General features: G+C 41.6%; 3 protein-coding genes across 4 annotated transcripts in view; 1 reads left to right on the forward strand and 2 right to left on the reverse strand.

Annotated features, from left to right (window-relative positions):
• The window catches only part of p3h1 (prolyl 3-hydroxylase 1), a 36,276-nt gene extending 35,493 nt beyond the window's left edge, over positions 1-783 (reverse strand). Inside the window, exon 1 of the mRNA XM_049571016.1 lies at positions 214-783. Within this exon, the coding sequence (XP_049426973.1) occupies positions 214-654 (441 nt within the window). The 5' untranslated portion in view covers positions 655-783. The remainder of the gene's footprint in view (positions 1-213) is intronic.
• Positions 784-3,435: 2,652 nt separating this feature from the next.
• On the forward strand, positions 3,436-16,285 carry lg1h1orf50 (linkage group 1 C1orf50 homolog). The gene is made up of 6 exons (XM_049571882.1): positions 3,436-3,583; positions 6,866-7,092; positions 8,115-8,230; positions 8,346-8,432; positions 11,020-11,151; positions 14,527-16,285. Exons 2-6 carry the CDS (start codon positions 7,044-7,046, stop codon positions 14,710-14,712), a joined length of 570 nt encoding a protein of 189 aa, XP_049427839.1. The 5' UTR covers positions 3,436-3,583; positions 6,866-7,043; the 3' UTR covers positions 14,713-16,285.
• A 259-nt stretch (positions 16,286-16,544) lies between these two features.
• ap5b1 (adaptor related protein complex 5 subunit beta 1) overlaps positions 16,545-23,156 on the reverse strand; it is an 8,955-nt gene continuing 2,343 nt past the window's right edge. For both annotated transcript variants that reach the window (XM_049570904.1, XM_049570894.1), the window contains exons 3-4: positions 21,574-22,368; positions 16,545-18,641 (exon numbers count right to left, since the gene is read on the reverse strand). In XM_049570904.1, coding sequence (XP_049426861.1) covers positions 16,698-18,641; positions 21,574-22,368 — 2,739 coding nt within the window. In that variant the 3' untranslated portion in view covers positions 16,545-16,697. The remainder of the gene's footprint in view (positions 18,642-21,573; positions 22,369-23,156) is intronic.

The following is a 23,156-nucleotide window of genomic DNA, read 5'->3' on the forward strand; positions in this document are numbered from 1 at the left end:
CCACATTAGCACTGAGTCAAATCTTGGATGAGATCTCAACAAAAATGCGTTTTAAATAGAGCTTTCTCTGTTTAGTTCGGAACATGTTAGTATGAACTGAACAGGAAAACACTATATGCTGTAGCCTATTCTACAGTGGGGCAGCACTGATTGCGGCCACCGACTTTACATGTGTAGTTAGCTGACATTAGCTTCTGTACTTCGCTAACATACCTTAAAATATGCGACTTGTAGGTAGTTATAGGGGGTCCTCTTTGTGAACTCCAACTCCACTTCTTCACTGACTTGATGCAGAGTTGGTGAACCCAGTTTCTCAGTCTCGCAGGAGTTCACACAGTCCGCCCGTTTCAGGATCTTCTGGAAGAAGCCCAGGTCCTCCACGGACCCAGCCCCCGGTATGGGAACTCCGAAAACGGTCTGGTTGGCGCAGCTGAGCCGACACTGAACCTTAACATTGCGGACTGTGGCTTTGTTCCTGAGCGCCTTCTCCATGTTGAGGATAACAGTCAACCAGTCCCCTTTATAGTAGGCTTCCACCGCCGTGTCGAAGAGGAAATCATAGGGCTCTAAAACGAAGCGACTACTGACATCGGTGTCCGAAGTGCACAGAGGAAAAATGCGGCAGAGAAACAGTAAAGCATAACGGAGCTCCATGGTGCTAAAATGTCAGGGCTCTGCAGCGGGGCAGAAGCCTGACCCTGAGAGCACAAGGCCGGTAGACAGAGGAGGAGGTCCAACTTCTTCCTCACACAGTAACTTGTCTGGAGGTGGGATTTGAACGCACGAGCCCCCGGTAACACCCTCTCTTCCCCATCATCCCCCTTATACACATGGAGATACCATTAGAAGAACGGTCCTACTGTGTGCAGGGAAATATTCAGTTTAAGTTAGGACTGAATTCAGCTGAACTGTAAATTATATTTAATTCAGGCAAAATCATCATAATCATCATCGACATCTCAAGACCAAGTGTTTTTGTTTTACTGGCTTCTAAATGTAGGCTGAAGTCATGTAATTTGGGACATTCTTTGGTAGATCACCAAGAAAATCCCGTAAAACCTCTGAATACTATAACCTTGAGTGTTGCTGCTTGTGGAACATTTTATGGCTCTGCTATATTTCTTTAGGGAAAATGTATTCTTTAGACATTCAAACACATCAAGAACCCCCACCTCACTCTCATGACATGTTCAGGCAAAATGTTACAGCTAAAAAGGAACAGTCACGTTTATTTTTATTTTGTCTATGGTAAAATCTATTAATGAGGTCAACCATTAATTCGTTAAATCATTAATGTAACCTGTGGCTATTCATACAAAGGACTGTCCAACTTTTCTACCATGCTTTTCCTGTTCTTTTGCTGCCTGTTTCCTCAGTATTGTCTACTATTGACATGCATGTACATCATATCCATCCGTCCATCCATCCATCCATTTTCAACCAATTACACGAAGCCAGTTTGTGGGGGCAGCAGGCTGAGCAGAGTATGTTCCTCTCCCCAGCAGCGCTTTTCAGTTCTTCCTGGGGGATCCTGAGGCGTTCCCAAGCCAGATGAGATATGTAATCCCTCCAGCATGCTCTGGGTCTGCCCGGGGGCCTCCCACCAGTTGGATGTGCCCAAATGTATATGTATAGTGGCATGCAAAAGTTTGGGCACCCCTGGTCAAAATTTCTTTTGCTGTGAATTGTGAGTAGAAGATAAACTGATCTCCAAGAGGCATGAATTTAAACATGGTGAAACATGGCTTTCAACATTTCAAGCAAGATCAGTGTATTATTTTTATTTTGTACAATTTTAGATTGAAAAAAATGAAAGGAGCACTATGCAAAGTTTGGGTACCTCAAGACATTTCAGCTCTCAGACAACTTTTACCATGGTCTTAGAACATGATTAGCTTGTTAGGGCTATGGCTTGTTCACAATCATCAATAGCAGAGGCCAGGTGATGCAAATTTCAGAGCTCTATAAATACTCTGACTCTTGAAACTTGTCCCAACAAGCCATGGGCTCCTCTAAACACCTGCCTAGCAGTCTGAAAACTAAAATAACTGATGTCCAAAAGGCAGGAGAAGGCTATAAGAAGATTGCAAAATGTTTCCAGATAGTCATTTCCTCAGTTCGTAATGTAATTGAGAAATGTCAGTTAACAGGAACTGTGGAGGTCAAGTTGAGATCTGGAAGACCAAGAAAACTTTCTGAGGGAATAACACCTGATTTTATGGCACCTGGTATCCTGAAAACATGCTGGTTTCATTTCAGAAGAAATGTCCCATTTTAGCTTAATTTTTTGTCCTATTTACCTGAATGCATTAAGTGATAACTTAAAACCCTTTCCTATAAAAAGCAGTGTATTGTGAAAACATTTTGATAAGTCAAACAGTTCATAAAAATCAACACCCTACAACCATTTTTGTTGTTATAACCTTATTATTTTAGCTGCAGCACTCTTATTACCAAAAAGACAAAATCAACACCATGAAAGTTCTATGACCAGTGGATTATTGAGTCTTTATTCTCCCAATCATAGTTATCTCACACTGATAAAAATGATTGTTTCATGTAAAGCACATTTGCATTTATAACGCAATATCATGTTTGGTGATTAGCTGTTAATATTTAAAGAGCCCAAGATGTAAAACATTATTTGTCCCATTTCACCTGATGTCTAACATACCCGACTTCACCCAAAACTGCCACAGAAAGGTAATTAATAATTAATAGCAGACTGTTCAGACGGCATACAGCTCATTAAAATGCTAAAAAGTCTGACTAACAGGTGCATACAGACATTCTGTAACATAGATATGCTTTAACAACTTGATACCATCATTTTTATGCAAACTGTAGTACTTTTAAGAGCAGATTTTGCACTTATCTGTAAAGATTCTTAGTAATCCAGGTCATATTAATCATAGGTGCTAGACAGCTGGATTTGCTTGCATTTCTTGAAGACGTTTCACCTCTCATCCAAGAAGCTTCTTCAGTTCTAAATGAATAACTGGTGCTGAGTCGCAGGCTTTAAATCCTGTGTGGATGTGAACCTTTACAGTGTCATTGGGGTCACATGTGTGCTCTTAGTTTCAGAGTCGTTAAGATCCCATGTGAGTCGTCGACCCACCTGGCCATCATGCAAGTCGTTAGGGTCAGGGGGGATCAGATGTGAATGGGTGTGAAGTCAACTGGGGAGGGATCCCAGGACTGAACTGTAGGTGGGTGTTAAGTGATGTCATAGGCCACCTCCTCTGTTTAACAGTGGTTGTTCCAGCTTGATGTAGATGGTTTCTTTTACTCCTCTTTCAAACCATCTTTCTTCTCTGGCCAAGATGTGCACATTGCTATCCTTGAATATGTGTCCCCTCTCCTTTAGATGTAAGTGGACAGCTGAGTCTTGACCTGGCGAGCTGGTTCTCCTGTGCTATGCCATGGGTTTGTGGAGTGGTTGTTCTGTGTCACCACAGTCCACACATGTATAAATCTGTGCATTCCTGGCTGCACTGAAGTGCATACACTACATAACTGCATATGCCTGGGTGTTTTGTCCTTAGGGTGGACAAGCTTCTGCCCCAGGGTTTGAAGTGTACAGGTATGTGGTGTTTGTTGAATAATATTATTAATTTTATTTTGTTTCTTTGTTGTTATGTTTGGTGTATAATGTTGATTTGTTGTACTATGTTACAGTATATGTTGTATTTTTAATGGCTGCATGGGTGAAGAGCCCACGACAAATTTCCCACTTTATTTTACCATAAAGTTAATCTCCAATCTTTTGATATGACAGTTGTAGCCCAGCAACTGTTTCTATCCTGAATTCTGCCAAAGAAAATATTCAATTTACTGTTTATTTCTTTATTTTACAGTTTCCTTAATCCCTGCTTGTTTGGTTTCTTCACAGTGTCACATCTTCTCTTGTTGGAATGTTATGTGGACAGGCTGGGATTATTTTAACGTGCCTGAAAATAAATCCAAGTAAAAATTAAAGTGGAATATCAAATTTGGGGGTGGCACGGTGGTGTGGTGGTTAGCATTGTTGCCTCACAGCAAGAGGGTTCCCGGTTCAATCCCGGGTGTGGGAGCCCGTCTGTGCAGAGTTTGCATGTTCTCCCTGTGTCAGCGTGGGTTCTCTCCGGGCACTCTGGGCACTCCTCCCACAGTCCAGAGACATGCAGATTGAGGACTAGGTTAATTGATAACTCTAAATTGTCCGTAGGTGTGAATGTGAGTGTGAATGGTTGTTTGTCTCTATGTGTCAGCCCTGCAATAGTCTGGCGACCTGTCCAGGGTGTACCCTGCCTCTCGCCCGATGTCAGCTGGGATAGGCTCCAGCCCATAGACATATATACGTAGATGCCGCATCGAGCGCTGAGCCATACGTCAACGTCGCTGCCATATTGGATGTGGCAAGGCTGCGCTGTAATAGAAGTGAATGGACTTAATTTCATAAAGCGCCTTTCTACAAAGAAATTTACGTTAATACCGATCGTTTATTCATTCACACACACACACTAATATACTTGAGAAACAGTTAGGCACCAGAAACAATGTATTTGATCTTCTCAGATGGCTAAGATAAGAACTTTATTGATCCCACACAGGAGTAGGCCTAATTCACATTACATCAGCTAAAGAGAACAAGGTAGTGCCGAAAAACAATACACAGTATATATACGTAATACGTATATATATACAGTACAGGCCAAAAGTTTGGACACACCTTCTCATTCAATGCGTTTTCTTTATTTTCATGACTATTTACATTGTAGATTCTCACTGAAGGCATCAAAACTATGAATGAACACATGTGGAGTTATGTACTTAACAAAAAAGGTGAAATAACTGAAAACATGTTTTATATTCTAGTTTCTTCAAAATAGCCACCCTTTGCTCTGATTACTGCTTTGCACACTCTTGGCATTCTCTCCATGAGCTTCAAGAGGTAGTCACCTGAAATGGTTTCCACTTCACAGGTGTGCCTTATCAGGGTTAATTAGTGGAATTTCTTGCTTTATCAATGGGGTTGGGACCATCAGTTGTGTTGTGCAGAAGTCAGGTTAATACACAGCCGACAGCCCTATTGGACAACTGTTAAAATTCATATTATGGCAAGAACCAATCAGCTAACTAAAGAAAAACCAGTGGCCATCATTACTTTAAGAAATGAAGGTCAGTCAGTCTGGAAAATTGCGAAAACTTTAAATGTGTCCCCAAGTGGAGTCGCAAAAACCATCAAGCGCTACAACCAAACTGGCACACATGAGGACCGACCCAGGAAAGGAAGACCAAGAGTCACCTCTGCTTCTGAGGATAAGTTCATCCGAGTCACCAGCCTCAGAAATCGCAAGTTAACAGCAGCTCAGATCAGAGACCAGATGAATGCCACACAGAGTTCTAGCAGCAGACCCATCTCTAGAATAACTGTTAAGAGGAGACTGTGCGAATCAGGCCTTCATGGTCAAATAGCTGCTAGGAAACCACTGCTAAGGAGAGGCAACAAGCAGAAGAGATTTGTTTGGGCCAAGAAACACAAGGAATGGACATTAGACCAGTGGAAATCTGTGCTTTGGTCTGATGAGTCCAAATTTGAGATCTTTGGTTCCAACCGCCGTGTCTTTGTGAGACGCAGAAAAGGTGAACGGATGGATTCCACATGCCTGGTTCCCACTGTGAAGCATGGAGGAGGTGGTGTGATGGTGTGGGGGTGTTTTGCTGGTGACACTGTTGGGGATTTATTCAAAATTGAAGGCACACTGAACCAGCATGGCTACCACAGCATCCTGCAGCGACATGCCATTCCATCCGGTTTGCGTTTAGTTGGAGGATCATTTATTTTTCAACAGGACAATGACCCCAAACACACCTCCAGGCTGTGTAAGGGCTATTTGACCAAGAAGGAGAGTGATGGAGTGCTGCGGCAGATGACCTGGCCTCCACAGTCACCAGACCTGAACCCAATGGAGATGGTTTGGGGTGAGCTGGACCGCAGAGTGAAGGCAAAGGGGCCAACAAGTGCTAAACACCTCTGGGAACTCCTTCAAGACTGTTGGAAAACCATTTCAGGTGACTACCTCTTGAAGCTCATGGAGAGAATGCCAAGAGTGTGCAAAGCAGTAATCAGAGCAAAGGGTGGCTATTTTGAAGAAACTAGAATATAAAACATGTTTTCAGTTATTTCACCTTTTTTTGTTAAGTACATAACTCCACATGTGTTCATTCATAGTTTTGATGCCTTCAGTGAGAATCTACAATGTAAATAGTTATGAAAATAAAGAAAACACATTGAATGAGAAGGTGTGTCCAAACTTTTGGCCTGTACTGTATATACTGTGTATTTTTTTCGGCACTACCTTGTTTTCTATAGCTGATATAAGGTGAATTACTCCTGTGTGGGATCAATAAAGTTCTTATCTTAGCCATCTGAGAAGATCAAATACATTGTTTTTGGTGCCTAACTGTTTCCCAAGTATATTAGTGTGTGTGAATGAATAAACGAGAGGCATTAACGTAAATTTCTGTGTAGAAAGGCGCTTTATGAAGTTAAGTCCATTCACTTCTATTAGTCTACAATGCAGCCTTGCCACATCCAATATGGCGGTGACGTTGATGTATCGCAGCAGCGGGCAAACCCACTCGATGCGGCGTCTACGTATATGTCTATGCTCCAGCCCCCCTGCGACCCTCAAGAGGATGAAGCGGTTAGAAGATGAATGAATGAATAAATATCAAATTTGTCATAAAATTTGATTCGATTAAAGTTTTAATGGATACAAGGGTTTCATGTTGAAATATGAAATCATAATAATCAGAATCTCCGATAAAGTTGTTTTTTGTTTTGTTTTTTTGTTGTTTTTTTCTTTTGTCTTTTATACAGGCACAAATCAGGACTACCATTACAGGCAAAGTGGGGCGGAGATTTAGGACCCCGTCATGCCTCCGGTATATTTGGTCAAATATTAGCTGGTTACAAAACCAGCAGGTGAACGGAGAGATTACTTCAGACAAAAGTCACTCCAAAGAGGAGATTGTTGTTCAAACTGAGAGAAGACAACATGGACAGGACGGTCAGCCTTCCCAATCAGCCCGACAAAACCACCACAGGTAACCGAAACTTACTCAGTCACTTGTATTTCATATCAAACATTTCCACAGTCCCGAGCAGGCACTGTTAAATTTGTCTCACCGTTACAGAGCCTCCTATCAGTGTTAATGTGGTTATATTCCAAGTTAGCAGTTAGAGTTAGCCTTATTTAAACAGTCCCTGGCAGGTAAACCAGTGTGGCAACTTGACTGGCGAGCAGCTGTGAATGAACGACTAACGTTACTGCTGTACATTGTAATCCAATACAAGATATGTGATCTGTATTTGATTACAACCGAATAGAAGAAAACAACTGTATAGTTGCTGCACCATTTTTTTGTTAGACTGCATCGTTGCTGAAATAGGCTACTGACCAAGCTTAAGGAGGGGAGAGAGCTAGGCTTGCAAAGTGTGGAGTTAAAATTATTGCAGTGAAGTGTTTAATGTTAACAAATATTTTATGTCAGTCAGTGCATTACATTGCTATTCCTAATAGTAGGTAGTATGAGATTTTCACAGTGTGATAACATCTAAGAAAATATCACCGTTTCACTGTATCATGGTATTACAGAATTTATATTATTATCAGTCCGAATGATCCTTAAAGGAAAGAAAACAAAAGGGTTATTTTTGGTAGAACAAAGGTTTTATTACTATAACTGAAACTTGAAACAAAAGATTCTTCATCCAATTGCCAATTTTTTAATATTGTAAATAAGCAAATGTACACTGTATGATAACAATCAACTTATACATCATGATTTACCTTGAAACTGGTTTATCACTGCAAACTCACCGAATATGAATGATTATTTGTGTATAAGTAATTAGAGTAGCAGCTGTTGTGATAGTGCAGTAATGTGAAGTAAGGTGACATTGATAGTAGCATTGGTACGATAGTAGCAGTAACAGCTGTTGCATTAGTTTGAGCTCTGGCAGTGACACAGTATTTGTACTTTTATGAGCAATAACATTTCTCCTTTTGATTTAGTTACATGCATAATAAAACTGTAATGTAACTCTGCTTGTGTGGTTGTTGCAGTGATTCTGGTTGAGAGCAGCAACACCCCCAGTGGGCTGGAACTGGTCAGTTCCTACCAGACCAACAGAGTGGGAGACCCCATGGACCTGGTAGCCCTGGCATCCCAAGTGCAGAAGGTTTCAGAATGAGATTTATGTATTAAAATTACATTCAAACTGCCATGTTATACACAGCAACACCTGTTGTTGTGGATGGTTATAACAGTCCTGAAAATACATTTGCTTTTTTTAGGGAGATGAATTCATTAAAGCCAACGCCTCTAATAAACTGACAGTCATTGCTGACCAGATCAGATACTTACAGGAACAGGCGAGGAAGGTAAGCAGCAAAAACACCAGAACACACAATCAACCGATTGATCAGTTGCAGGGCTGTTACCAGGATTTCAGGACATCGGGGGCTTAGCCAGGACCTTTGTGGAAGGGTCTGGGGAAGTTCTGCCCTGTTTTTTTTTTTTTGTTTTGTTTTGTTTTTTAAGTAAATAGGCTCAATTTTGATGCTTTTTTTATGCACTCTGGCATCTTCTTTACTCTTATAAACTGATTTTTTTTTTTTCCAAATGCATTATGAATTGTAATGTCAAAAATATTAGCATTTGTTAGTAATTACTACTGAGCAGAAGCCGAATACTTTGCAATTGCTATTATTAAAATCTAGAGAATTTCAAGGTGCTTGTATTTGAGTATTTCCAATTTTTGTTTCTTAATACGTCTACTCCGCTACATCCCAGAGGGAAACATTGTACTTTTTACTGCACTACATATATATGTATATATATATATATATATATATATATGTGTATATATATATATGTGTCGATATGTGTGTATATATATATATATATATATATATATATATATATATATATATATATATATATATATATATATATGTACACAGTACAGGCCAAAAGTTTGGACACACCTTCTCATTCAATGCGTTTTCTTAATTTTCATGACTATTTACATTGTAGATTCTCACTGAAGGCATCAAAACTATGAATGAACACATGTGGAGTTATGTACTTAACAAAAAAAGGTGAAATAACTGAAAACATGTTTTATATTCTAGTTTCTTCAAAATAGCCACCCTTTGCTCTGATTACTGCTTTGCACACTCTTGGCATTCTCTCCATGAGCTTCAAGAGGTAGTCACCTGAAATGGTTTTCCAACAGTCTTGAAGGAGTTCCCAGAGGTGTTTAGCACTTGTTGGCCCCTTTGCCTTCACTCTGCGGTCCAGCTCACCCCAAACCATCTCCATTGGGTTCAGGTCCGGTGACTGTGGAGGCCAGGTCATCTGCCGCAGCACTCCATCACTCTCCTTCTTGGTCAAATAGCCCTTACACAGCCTGGAGGTGTGTTTGGGGTCATTGTCCTGTTGAAAAATAAATGATCCTCCAACTAAACGCAAACCGGATGGGATGGCATGTCGCTGCAGGATGCTGTGGTAGCCATGCTGGTTCAGTGTGCCTTCAATTTTGAATAAATCCCCAACAGTGTCACCAGCAAAACACCCCCACACCATCACACCACCTCCTCCATGCTTCACAGTGGGAACCAGGCATGTGGAATCCATCCGTTCACCTTTTCTGCGTCTCACAAAGACACGGCGGTTGGAACCAAAGATCTCAAATTTGGACTCATCAGACCAAAGCACAGATTTCCACTGGTCTAATGTCCATTCCTTGTGTTTCTTGGCCCAAACAAATCTCTTCTGCTTGTTGCCTCTCCTTAGCAGTGGTTTCCTAGCAGCTATTTGACCATGAAGGCCTGATTCGCACAGTCTCCTCTTAACAGTTATTCTAGAGATGGGTCTGCTGCTAGAACTCTGTGTGGCATTCATCTGGTCTCTGATCTGAGCTGCTGTTAACTTGCGATTTCTGAGGCTGGTGACTCGGATGAACTTATCCTCAGAAGCAGAGGTGACTCTTGGTCTTCCTTTCCTGGGTTGGTCCTCATGTGTGCCAGTTTGGTTGTAGCGCTTGATGGTTTTTGCGACTCCACTTGGGGACACATTTAAAGTTTTTGCAATTTTCCGGACTGACTGACCTTCATTTCTTAAAGTAATGATGGCCACTGGTTTTTCTTTAGTTAGCTGATTGGTTCTTGCCATAATATGAATTTTAACAGTTGTCCAATAGGGCTGTCGGCTGTGTATTAACCTGACTTCTGCACAACACAACTGATGGTCCCAACCCCATTGATAAAGCAAGAAATTCCACTAATTAACCCTGATAAGGCACACCTGTGAAGTGGAAACCATTTCAGGTGACTACCTCTTGAAGCTCATGGAGAGAATGCCAAGAGTGTGCAAAGCAGTAATCAGAGCAAAGGGTGGCTATTTTGAAGAAACTAGAATATAAAACATGTTTTCAGTTATTTCACCTTTTTTTGTTAAGTACATAACTCCACATGTGTTCATTCATAGTTTTGATGCCTTCAGTGAGAATCTACAATGTAAATAGTCATGAAAATAAAGAAAACGCATTGAATGAGAAGGTGTGTCCAAACTTTTGGCCTGTACTGTATATATATATATATATATATATATAACATTATAACATTCAGGGCTGAAGTCTCAGACACCATGATGCATAAACTGCAAGTTTAAACCGTTTAAATGAATTTTTGTGGACTGTGATCACAGATTTTAATTCCTCCACAGTTCCTCAACTGCAGTTAACCACTGTGTCTAACAAGATAAGATCCCAGAATAGTTATGCTCATGTGATCATAATCCAAGCAAAGCTCATGTGGTAGTTTAAAATGTAACATGTTTTCCTCCTGATGTTACTATGCAACATCGTATTTGTAAAAAGGAAATAAATCATATTTGAGTATGTCAGATACAAAGAAAGAGGACATGCTATGAGTCCAGTACACATATTTTCTCCTCTCGTTGTAGGTTTTAGAAGATGCTAAAAGAGACAGTGACCTCCACCATGCTGCCTGTAACATTGTGAAGAAACCAGGCAACATGTATTACCTCTACCAGAGGCCATCTGGACAGAAGTACTTCTCGATCATCTCTCCTAAGGTCTGTGTGATACACACTGATAGATTTGATCTGCTGCCTCTAATGCTGTTTCCCCTAGCATGGACACAAAGTGTTACATCATGCCAGCACAGAACCTGTTACTTAACATTTAACACCCCTTCAGGGAGATTTCCACTGAGAGGAGAACACATGAATGTCTAACCAAACTCCTGCAGGCTTGTATGTAGTGGTGACTGTTAGAGGTGTTTGGTGTTCAAAGTTCATTAAAGCCAGATCAGAGCTGATAGTGAGCAGGTGTCCAAAACACAGGCAGGTCAGGGTGTATTTAACTGGTTGCAGTGTTATCTACGCATGTTTTTCAGGAACAACAAGCTTTCTAGTGGTAATGGAATTTATTAAATGCCAGGGCGTTTTGACTGTTCAAGATCAAGACAGAAAGCTCCACAGTAAATCCCAGAGCAGACTCTTTAAAACCTAAAAGTTTGATACATAATAAAAAAATAGGATGCAACTATAGTTTATTATAGGGATGCACCGAAATGAAAATTTGTGGCCGAAGCCGAAGCCGAATAATATTAAATGCTTGGCTGAATACCGAGTACCGAATATCATTGTTTAGTTTTTCATTAGTTTTTGCAGATGAACCCCCTCCAGATTAGTGTTGTCACGGTACCAAAACTGGATCCCACTGTGCGATACCAATGAAAATATCATGGTTCTGAGTAGTATCACGATACCACAGTGAAAATGAGGCAGATGTGCCTTTTGTCATTTATAAAAAGATAAATCACTTTTCTGTAATATATCAATGATATTTCAATGGAATAAATTACTTATTGACTTATTCATACTTCAAAAACAGCATCAATAAGTGATTAACATAGGGGGATCAAAATAAAATAAATAAATGAAATAAGAATCAACCAGCCACCCTCCTCCCCTGACAAGTAAAGAACAGTCCCTAAATTGCGGTGAGGTTTGTGGACCGTTAACGGCTCGTTTCTCCTCTGATACGCCACATAACTGTGTTCGGCTGGCTCGGCTGTTCAGGTACTACTGGGCAGTCATGACGCCAAGAAGAGGATATTACTGAAGCCGACTTCTCCGTCGCCGGTAAGCCGATAGCCGCCGTATTTGACAGGAATACATTCACGTTACTGTCTGTGTCTGTGACCCCCGTTCAATCCACAACCGATGGGATTCGCCTTTCGTTTCTACTGCTGGTTGAAATCTGTAGGCTGCTCGCACAGCGTGCTGAATGATTTAAGCCTATTTTGCTCGCTCAAAACTATTTTTAGTCGCAAATGCGAGTGCGGTGACGGACGGATCACCACACTACCGGCATTTTACTCCGCCCGTCATGGCACGCCGTTTGATTGCGTTATCAAAACGCCGCTATTATTCAGCCTTGCTTTTAACTTATTCCACTGAATACCGAATGTGTGGGGTTTTTTTTTTGCAATATTCGGTTACCGAATATTCGGTGCATCCCTAGTTTATTGTATACAGATTATCTTTATGAGTCTTAAACATGTCAGAAACTGGTGAAAATGCCCATTATAAAAGGCCAAGGTGAAATCAAATTGCTTGTTTTCTCTAATTTGTGACAAAGAAAATCCTCAAAATTCAGAAGCTGGAACTAGTTAAAGGAACACTGTGTCGATTTTCAACCAGCTTTGTATCAAAACAATGTGGGTAGTATGTGTAAATGAACTGTAGTAAACTTCCTTGCATCAAACCAGTGCTGAGATATATCTCCTCGTCCCCCAGCTCCAGATGAGGTTATTTAAGTTGTCTGGCAAAGTTTTGCTGACTCACATGCTTTTGCCGTTACTAAAGGCTGTACTTCTGCATTTTTACTACTAGGCTGCCACTGTGGACATTTTTGGTGGGTTCCAAATTGCATACTTTTTATTTTTACTTTTAGCATGTACTACAGCTGCCCTTAAAAAGAATGTACTGTTGCATGCAGTATGCACACAATCAGGACATACTACTTTCTCATAACATTACACCCTGAACTTTGACCCTCTTACTTCCATATCTGTTACTTTGGACAAATTTAACTTACTGAGTTTGCATGAGACAAGATCAACCCCAAGAGATCTGTTGTTGTTACTTTGAAATGTATGAAGTTAAAAGTTATAACTCCACAGATTGTAGATTCTAACATATTATATTTGCGACAGTGAAATTACATCTGCAGTTCTGTCATTATTTCCATAGTTATGCCCTGTTGTTGTTTGTAATATGTATGATTATTTTGGTCACTTAAACAATCAGTATTCCTATTATTACTACTTGACAGGTCATCAGTTACTTGAATGCGCTGCCATTGGTAAATGCGACTTCTGACAGTTGTCCATCAGCCTTCGATGAGCTGTCAAGCTGTCATGTTTGTGGCTCAGTCGATGTGACTTATCATCTGCTGTACAGAGGATTGTGGGTCAGAATAGCCAGAAAAGCATGCTGGTTTGCAAACTGCAAAATCTGAACGGATGTAGTAGAACATCCTGACATTTTTGGCATACTGCACTTGACATACTATGTATTGGGACATACTATATATTTTTCTGGCAAACTATATAGTATGGTAGTATGGGGATCAGAATGCACAGAAAGAGAATAGAAGCAGTGCAAGAGACAGACCTTTCCCTTTCTCTCTTTCACTTTCAAACTTGGACCAAAATCCAACCCAGCGGTAAAACTTGGCAGTACTGATCAAATATGAATCAAGATTGTGTCACTGTATTGCCTATTTCTCACCTAAAATGTTTTTAGAAACGTCCTGTTTAGTTGTAATAGCGAGAATTTGTTAAAAGTAAGTGGGTGCCATACTGTATCTTGTAGTGAAAATGGAGGCTGAAATAACTGAGCTCAAATGGGAAAGCTATGCAGCGCTGATCAAATATAAACCAAGATTCTGTTACTACGTTGCATATGTCTTCCTCAAATGTTTTCAGAAACATGTTTTAGCTTACTGTTTAACTGTAGTACAAGATTGTTTCTTGCCAGCTGGCCTGCCTGTATGTCAAATGGGCAAGTTTGAATTTATTGGTCTGGTGAGGCGCAGCGCATTCTGGTAGTTGAAGGTTTCTCCCTCTTGAGCAAAAGCGTAGATTTTCTGTGGTCACATGGCACCAATTTAAGAAGTATTTGAATCTTCCTACTGCAGAAACATCATAGTTTTATTAAAAGGCCATCATTCAGCACTGAAGTACATCTGTTAGTACACTCTTCAACAAATCATTGCAGCTATTAAATATAAAACTAAAAAAAAAGTTTTAGGTAGAGAGTTGTTGGTTGCAAAATAATAACTGAACTGATTCATGAAAGGAAAAAAGTTGTCTTTTGATTATGGCGAAGTGCTGCACATCTCACCATAGCATACTTCCTTTGTCTTCCCCTCTGAAGGAATGGGGTTCAAGCTGCCCTCACACGTTTGTTGGTGCATTCAAACTTCAACATGACATGTCCTGGACCCCCGTAGATGAGGTGGAGAAGAGAGATGCAGAGATTGCCATCATGGACAAACTCCTGAGCCAGCAGACTGCCTTACCACCTTACACAGAACCAAACTTCAAAGGCCTCTCTGAGTAAAGCATGGCTGAACTGGACTGCAGAAAGGTCGGGAGTTTTAAAAGGACACATGCTGGACGCCAACTATGGTCTTAATGGACATACAGTTGATAAGACAAAAATAAAGTAATCCTAATCCAGTGTGGAAATTTGCAAATCTATACATTGATTGAAATTGCGGATATCAAAGCGTTAGACAGTGTTTTGGTAACGTTCATACACTGACTTATGTGCACAGCCTATTTCTACAACGTTTTGTTTGTACACACATCAACATCATAACAAGGACAACATCAGTTGCTTTTGCTGAATGTATACAGTTGCATCTTTAGGGATGGTCTTCTCAAACTCGGCTACACTTGGCACAAACCTGTGCATGGACATTTATCAAATGAAATTTTTAAATGTTTAATAGCTTCTGTCAAAGCTATTTCACCAAAGTTTAGTTGGATCTTACCATTCATCACAAGGATGAGATAAGGGTTGCAATGAGGGATGAGATGAGATTTTCATGGTATGCTTAGTCTCAGAAAACATCACGGTATTACAGAAATTACATTATTATCAATCAGAATGACCCTTAGAGGAATGAAAACAGAAGGGTTATTTTTGGTTGAACAAAGGTTTTATTACTATAACTGACACTTGAAACAGTTTTGTTAATGGAAGTTTGTGTAAAAAGTCTATTGGCAGAAATGGAATATAATATTCATAATAATGTTGTCCTCTGTGTATAATGACTTAAAATAATAAGCGTGTTTTCATAACCTTAGAAAGAACTGTTTATATCTACATATGGAGCGAGTCCTCTTCCACTGAATCTGCAATGTTGTTCTACAGTAGCCCAGAACGGACAAACCAAACACTCTATTGGTTTACATGTACAGTTAAATTGAGCTACAGTTATAGCTCAACTAAGCCATTTAATTGGAACACTGTCCTTGTCCCAGTATACAAGCGCAGGAGGGGAACCGATTTACAGTATCAACTGAAGTATGTCAGACTCCACTGCGATAGGTGGCAATATGCCCCCTTTCAACTTGTTGGTATTGGACCTTTTTTCAGTTGACCTATTATGTCACAGACCAAGCAATCGACATGTTAGCTAAGGTTAGCTGGCAGTAAACTGGTACCATGGTGGACAACTTTGCAGCTCTGGATGTAGATTTCACCATGTTGTTACCGGCTTCTTCTGTTAAACATTTAATGATACTCGTCTTCTGGGTCAAAGTGGGAAAATGTGGACAATGCACAGAGCACCTAGGCCAGTTTGCATCTAATTGACTGTAAACATGCAATAGTAATTCAACTCCTAATCGCATTATCTGAGTGTGTTAGTCCGACTGAAAAATTCGATTTAGTACGATTTCAGTCGGTCAAGTTTTAGGAGGACTAACACAATAAATCAATTTTACCCATCATGTAAACATATTGAGTGGCTCTATATAAGACCATTCACGTTTTAGTATTGGCCACTGTAGTTTTCCTGCATGCTTGGCACATGAAGTCTCAGTTGGTTGCAATCTGCAACCTCAACTTTAGATGCCACTAAATCCTACACACTAGACCAAAAAAAAAAAAAAAACAAACAAAACAGGGGTACCTTTCATGTCTTCATATGCAATTTTGTTGATGGATCCTCGCTTTGATTTTGTATAGCCCAATTTTCATCTGGGAGGGAAATAAGATTTCTGTTGTGCCATCTGTTAGGTTCTGGGCAACTCAGCAAGCAAATTATGTATTTTGTCTTTTGTTCAGAGACTACTGCCAATAAGATTTGTTTTAACTGTATTTGGTAGATAAATGACAAGATATTTAATTTGACACATTTGATTCATTTCAGGTCAAGACAATTAAAGTGCAGTAACTTTATTTTAAATCAACTGTCTCTAGAAATTTAATCTTAAGTACAATTAGCGTTATTAAAGTGCTGACAACAATCAGAAGATTTTGTTAAAAATCAGCTTTTTTAAAAATTAAAACCAAGCCAGTAAGATGCATCACAGTCAACTGTCAGTGTTTTCCTGTGAAGATGTGATTGTCAGAAGATAACAACTGATGTGAGGCAGGAGCTGCCAGTTATCTGTGACAATGTTGAAGTGCGTAGTGTCTTCCTCCAAGTTGATCTTCAGCAGCACGTGAGACTGTGGCGGGAGGAAGAAAAGCACCTTGAACTCTTCTCTATCAGACAGATCTGATATAAGGTAGGGGAGGAAGTGATTCTCCACCAAGGCAATCAGAGCCTCCCCTTTTAGCTGGCAGCAGAACAGGCTGGTCGCGCAGTCAGCCGAGTCGTCCCCATTGTCAGAGCTCATTTCATCCCATAAACCCTGAAACAGTCTCAGTTTGCCACCTTGTCCCCAGGCTGGGGGAGCAGGCAGAGGCATGAAGGCCTGCTGGAAAGCCACATGGATGTGTGGCAGGACGGTGAGCCAGGTGAGGCCATCCTGGGTGGTGAAAATGGCGCTGGTGTGGAGAATGGTGGGATAGGGCCAGCGGGGCTTCAACCTAAGCGAAACCTCAGGCGACGCTCTCTCTCTGAAAAGACATGGGACACTGATGTCACTCAGTTCTTCATAGTGGTCATCTGTGAGGCTGAAGTGGAGGCGGATATTGTAGAGCTGATCAAAGCAGGAGTCATCAGTTTCAACATGAGTCAACTGGTAGTTTAAGGTGATTTCTGAGGCAAAGCCAGGGACATCAAACTGAGCTCTGTACGCTCTCAGTGCTGTGTTCACCTCTCCTGGGCAGGTCTCTGTCCCATTATGGTTTATGTCATCTTCTTTATCAGTTTGGGTTTCATCTTGTGGCTTAGAATGGGCCTCAGTCAGCCTGAATATTGTCTTTTCTGTCTGGTGGATGGTTAGCAGGCTTGTCAGTCCCTCACTCTCAGCCATGATGCAGGACAGCGATCGCTTCTTGACCTGCCCCCTTCCCTCTGTTGAACCCTGTGCCAAAATCCCAGCCAGTTTCTCCCTGGAAAGCGTGGTCAGGAGGGTGTAGTAGAGGCGGGTGTGGTCCTGGATGCCTGTGTCTCCATAGCGGCATGTAAGATCCTGCAGGACATCAGCCAGAGGTATGAGCAGTGAGTCCAGGCTGGGGTGGATGAGGAGGCAGCGGCAAACCCCCAGCAGGCTGTTCCCCAGATGCCAGTCGCTGCTCACATACAGAGAGGAGGAAGATGGAGTGATGATGCTGGACAGGAAGCTGAGGGTGCTGTGCTGGGGGATCTCTCCTTCCTCCGCCACTCGAGCAAGCATTTTGAGGTGCCAGCTCAGGTCCTGCAAGGTGAGCTGGGCGAGCGGGGCCTCAGTGATGACCCCCTGGAGGGCCCTCAGGAACCCCACAGACCAGCTGGACTCAGTGAGCTTGCCCTGGGTCTGGTCTGCCAAGTTGATGAAGTGCGGAGCCAGGTGGGTGTGGCGGAGGTAGAGCTCACACAGCTTCTCCATCAGGCTGTAAAAGTAGCGCTCCACATGGCAAAAGTAGAAAAGAAAGAGGAAAGCAGCTCTGAAGAAGGTAACAACAATCTCTCGGCTGCCTCCATTTTCCACGATGTGCAGCAGTGAGGTGATGTGTTCGTAGAGGTAGGCCAGTCCCCTGCCCTCCTCCCCCTCCCCTTCCTCTCCCTCCTCCAGGTAGACCAGAGACAGCAGGTTGAGTCGAGCCAGCATGGTGGCGCTGTCGTTGAACACAGTGGGCACCAGAGCCAAGGCCAGCCGTGGAGTCAGCAGCACTGGGAGGGTCTCATCGCCATCGCTGCAGCTGATTGGCCGGTTCTCAGGAAAGTGCAGGATACAGTCCATATAGAAAAGCTTCTCGGGTGTACTGCTCAGTGGGTGCTGGGAAAGCATGACCAGCCGCTGGAGGATGAAAGCTTCGTCTTCTGCGCTGAACAGGCTGTCTGTGAATGCACACTTCATCAGCAGAGTGCTGTGAAAGAGGCAGACCTGGAAGGAGGTGAGCAAAGTCAAAACTGTAAAAATGTAAGCAGGATTTATACTTCTCTGTTGAATCAACACTGTACCTACTGCGTAGGCTCTGCATCGACGCAAAGCCTACGCCCTGAGGCATATGTCAGCCTATGTCGTGAGCACTTATACTCGAGCAGTCGTGTGTCCGTGTCACTCTTCTGTTACACCTCCAAACCACTAGTTGGTCGTGGGGTTTCTGTTAAGTGCTGTTAAGTTTATTTGATTCAAAACACACCCAAAACACACATTAAGCTTGGCTTAATAGCAACAATCTCAAACACAAGTACACAAATTGGCTTTATTGTAGCTCGCAGGATTCACAGACAGAACACTTTTACTAGACACATTTTCCCCACAAATACAACATGCTAATGTTATTAGCACAAGCCTATGTTAAGTGTTTTGTCTGGGAATCCTGCGAGTGATAATTAGGCCAATTTGTGTACTTGTGTTTGAAACTAGCGTGTGTTTTGGGTGTGTTTTGAATCAACTGAACTTTACAGCACAGCACAGAAACCCCAGCTCCCACTAGTGTTTTGGAGATGTAACTGCAGAGTGACACAGACACACCATCGTCAAAGTATAAATGCTTAACATCGCAGGCCATGTGCATAGGCTCTGCGCAGAGCTGATGCAAGTATAAATTCGCTTTTAAACTATTTATGTGTAGACTTTCTATTCAATAATTAAAAGAAAGACGCTTTCTGCCACTGCGTCCCACTGAGGAGCAACAAAGCATACTATTCTCATGTCTGCAAGATGAATATAATCTGCCTCAAGCACCTCTGAAGATCAGCTGGCTGGAGCTTTCTTCAGGGTCCCTACACATTGTCATGGACAAAATTTCAAAACCTTTTTCTGAGTTTTCAAAAACCCATAATAATTTTTTTTTTGTTGCCCTACTTGCCCAGCGTTTTTCAAACATATCAGATTCAAACCCTACACAAACATCATTTCAGTAAGCTATCATTCATGGAGGGAGAGATGGAACATGGGGAGAAAATAAAGAAATGGACGTGATAGTAAACAAAACGTCACATATCAATGGATATTAGAGCTACGTGAACAGCTTCAGAAAAAAAAATGCTTATATGTTACATTACGTGGAATATAATCTTCCATGAAAGATTGCTGTAACAATTTAATTACACACAACAAAATTCCACTAATTTTCTAAAACTTTCAATGATTTTTATTAATTCTATGGCTTTTCCCGCAGGGAACACAATTAGGGTTGCAACAGTATGTGATTTTCACTGAATGATAACCATCTCTGAAAATATCACGGTTTCAGGGTATCAAAGTATTACAGAATTTATATCATCAGTCCGAACTACCCTTAAAGGAATAAAAATGTGGAAGGCTTATTGTTGGTTTAACAAATGTTTTATTACTATAACTGAAACTTAAACCATTTTGTTAACAGAAACTTGTGTAAAAAGTCTCCCCTTTGAAAACAACTAAAATGAAGGGGAGGACTGTCCATCCAGTTGGATCTTTTTTCAATACCGTAGATAAGCAAATGTACATGGTATGATAACCTTCAGCTTTTATATAACGGTATACCTTAAAACTGGTATATCGCTGCAATCCTAAACGATCCTACATTTGTCACCGGAGTTAGCCCCACCAGATATTTATCACTAAAAATTAATCTACAAGAACAACACCACAGTCATTTTCTACAGTTTCCATTAGATCATATTTAAATAGTGTCTGGAATAAAGGAACAGTAGCAGCAGCCACAGTGAGCCATTAGGTGAAGACCTGCAGGTGGCAGGTTGCACACCTCATTAAGATAATCAGCTTTACTGTACCCTGCTATAAAAACATTTTCCCCAAGCTCAGCAAGAAATCAGATGGTGCTTGCTCTCACTGCATGATGGGAAAAGGCTAATTATTGACCAACTTCTTTATTAAAAACAATGTGAGTTTGTGTGGCTGCAGTCTAAACAGATACACTTGTTGCTTATCGGTTACTGATGAAGTGGCTGCTTCTGGCCCTGATCACAGAGAACGTGTTTTAGCAGCTGGAGGTGATTTTCTGTAATTGTTTTTAATGAAAATGAAGCTTTTTGTCTGCTGTTTTTGCGTTGCTATGCACCTCACGTCTCTGTGCTCTGGGCACCTGGCGTTTATGCTGGAGCACTCTGAACTCCTTGTTGAAAAGTGCTCCACATCATCTCCACTTTTCTCCCCATTGTTCAATCCAATGATTTGAGAGGTGGGCCTTCTGTCATGGTCACGACAACAAGTTTACAGTTGGTAAACAATGGAGGAGAAACTGGTGATAACAGTTGCTGGATACCTGCAGTTACCACCATCTCAATAGACAACAGCAGGGGTGAAAGCATATTAGTGCAGTACTTGAAACAGCCATCATGGAGGCAAAGCCCCTGGACCAACTGGAAGTACTCCCCGTGAGCCACCATCTTTTTTTAAGGTCTCATGTATCCACAGAGATCTCCATTTCCCTGTGCCCAGCAAACTATTTGCTGACAGCCTCTCATCCTCAACCAGAGCGACCTGCCTGGCCATTTTAGGAACTAGCTACTAAATACTGTGAAGTAAAATAAATAAAATAAAACAATAGATTGATTACATGGGAAGGTTAGGGTAAGGAGGTGATGAGGTGGTACCCTGGCATCGATAAAAAGGTGCAGCAAGCGTTTTTTTACTAGTGGCATTCAATTAAAAAAACAAAGGCTGCGCGGTGCACCGCATGTTTTCCAACCTGCAAAAAGCTTTCTCTGTGATCGGGGCCTCAGAGTGTCACCAAGTCAATGTGGAGTAAAACCTTAAGGATTACAACTTACTATACTGCATGAGGCAAAATGCTTGTAAACAGCAGCAAGAGAGTAAAACACGTCAGGGAAACCCAGATTACTTCATTCAATTTGAGACAAACCTCGCTTGTGCCCAGCAGTCGCAGCAGCTGAGCTCTGAATACGGCTGGAGGGACACCAGGTACCATGGCAACCACCTCTGTCAGTCTATGTAGCAGTGCAGCCTGACATAGAGGAGTGAGGAGGTAGGACTCCTCCAGGAGGGAGGACAGGACTAGACGCAACTCCTTACAATCAGGCCCAGTCTGGAGGGTTGGTACTGTACCCATGGGACCCAGGATAAGAGAAAACAGTATGGCTGAGTCTTTGTTCTTCACAAGGCCTGAGTCCAGCTCTGCCTCCCATGCAAATGATGTATTTCCCCCCAGAAGAGCTTTAAGATGATCAGCCCCAGCTCCTGCTTCCTGGGTGAGCTGATACACAGCGTTTCTTAACACCAAACTATGTAGTCCTGTGTAGGCCTGGTGGAGCCGGGAGGTTTCTCGCTGCCGGAGCCACCCTAAGAGCTCGAGGCGCTGGGAGAGAAGGCCTGGAGAGCTAGCCTCCAGCTCCCGCAGGCAGTCACAAGCTGTGGCCCGTAAAAAGCGAAAAGCACCATCACCTTGGAGGTCACTGGTGTCCTGGGCTATCTGAAGGAGTAGGTCCAGGAAGTCTTGAGATGCACGGGAATGGCTGCTCACGCAGGAGGTGCAGACAAGCACAGAGGTAAGGGCCAGGAGGAGGTTACAACGGAACTCCACACACTTGGGAGGACTCTGGTGGAACACTGACATGAGCTCCAGGGCTGTCTCTTCGCCCACCAAGTCTGAGGGACACAGCAGTGTCGGGTACTCACATAAGGGGGATAACAGGAGGACCTGAAGTGGGGGAAATGCAAGAATTATGGTCCATCAGTATTCACAATACTAGAGACCAAAGACACTAGTTATGATTACATTAAACATACAGTTGGAAAAGGAAAGCACAAGTACTGGAATGTAACAAAGTAATAATATTTTGTTACAGTACTTCAATATTTTTGGAAGTATCTGTACTTTACTGGAGTCTCTATGTTTCTGTCAACTTTCACTTTTACTACATTACATTTCCCCTGAACATCTTATGAATTTATGACAAAATAGGGAAGGAAGGAGGGAAGATGAATGAAGGAATGGATTTTGTTCTCTGAATCCCTCACGTTGTGAAAAAAAACCCCTAATTTTTCTTCAAGTGTAATGTACACTCCATTTTTTCCATTTTCTATTCCATGTTACAAAGAAATAAACTAATTCTAAAATTCTGTCTGCTTGTTTTTTCATTACCAGTATTTACTTGTACTTTTACTTTCAATACTAGTACATTAAATATCATAAAATTACTTGAAAACAGTAAATATCAAATACTTTACGGCTTTTACTTGTCATTGAGAACCTGGTTTAAAGTGGCCAGATTTTTAGGGCCTTATTCTGTCATCCACAGGCTGGCTAATGATCCAGGTTTTGTCCCAAACAGGCTGGATGCAAATTTTTTAAAAAAAAAAATGGCAGGAACAAGGTCGAACAATTTACTTTGATTTGAAAAATTCTCACTCAAAAGCTTGCAAGACCCAAGGGAGCAATATGGCTTGGCCTGGCAGGATTTTATAGATTTCTACAGCTGAGGCATC

This window comes from Epinephelus fuscoguttatus, linkage group LG1 (assembly GCF_011397635.1).
Source record: "Epinephelus fuscoguttatus linkage group LG1, E.fuscoguttatus.final_Chr_v1".
Lineage (NCBI taxonomy): Eukaryota > Metazoa > Chordata > Actinopteri > Perciformes > Serranidae > Epinephelus > Epinephelus fuscoguttatus.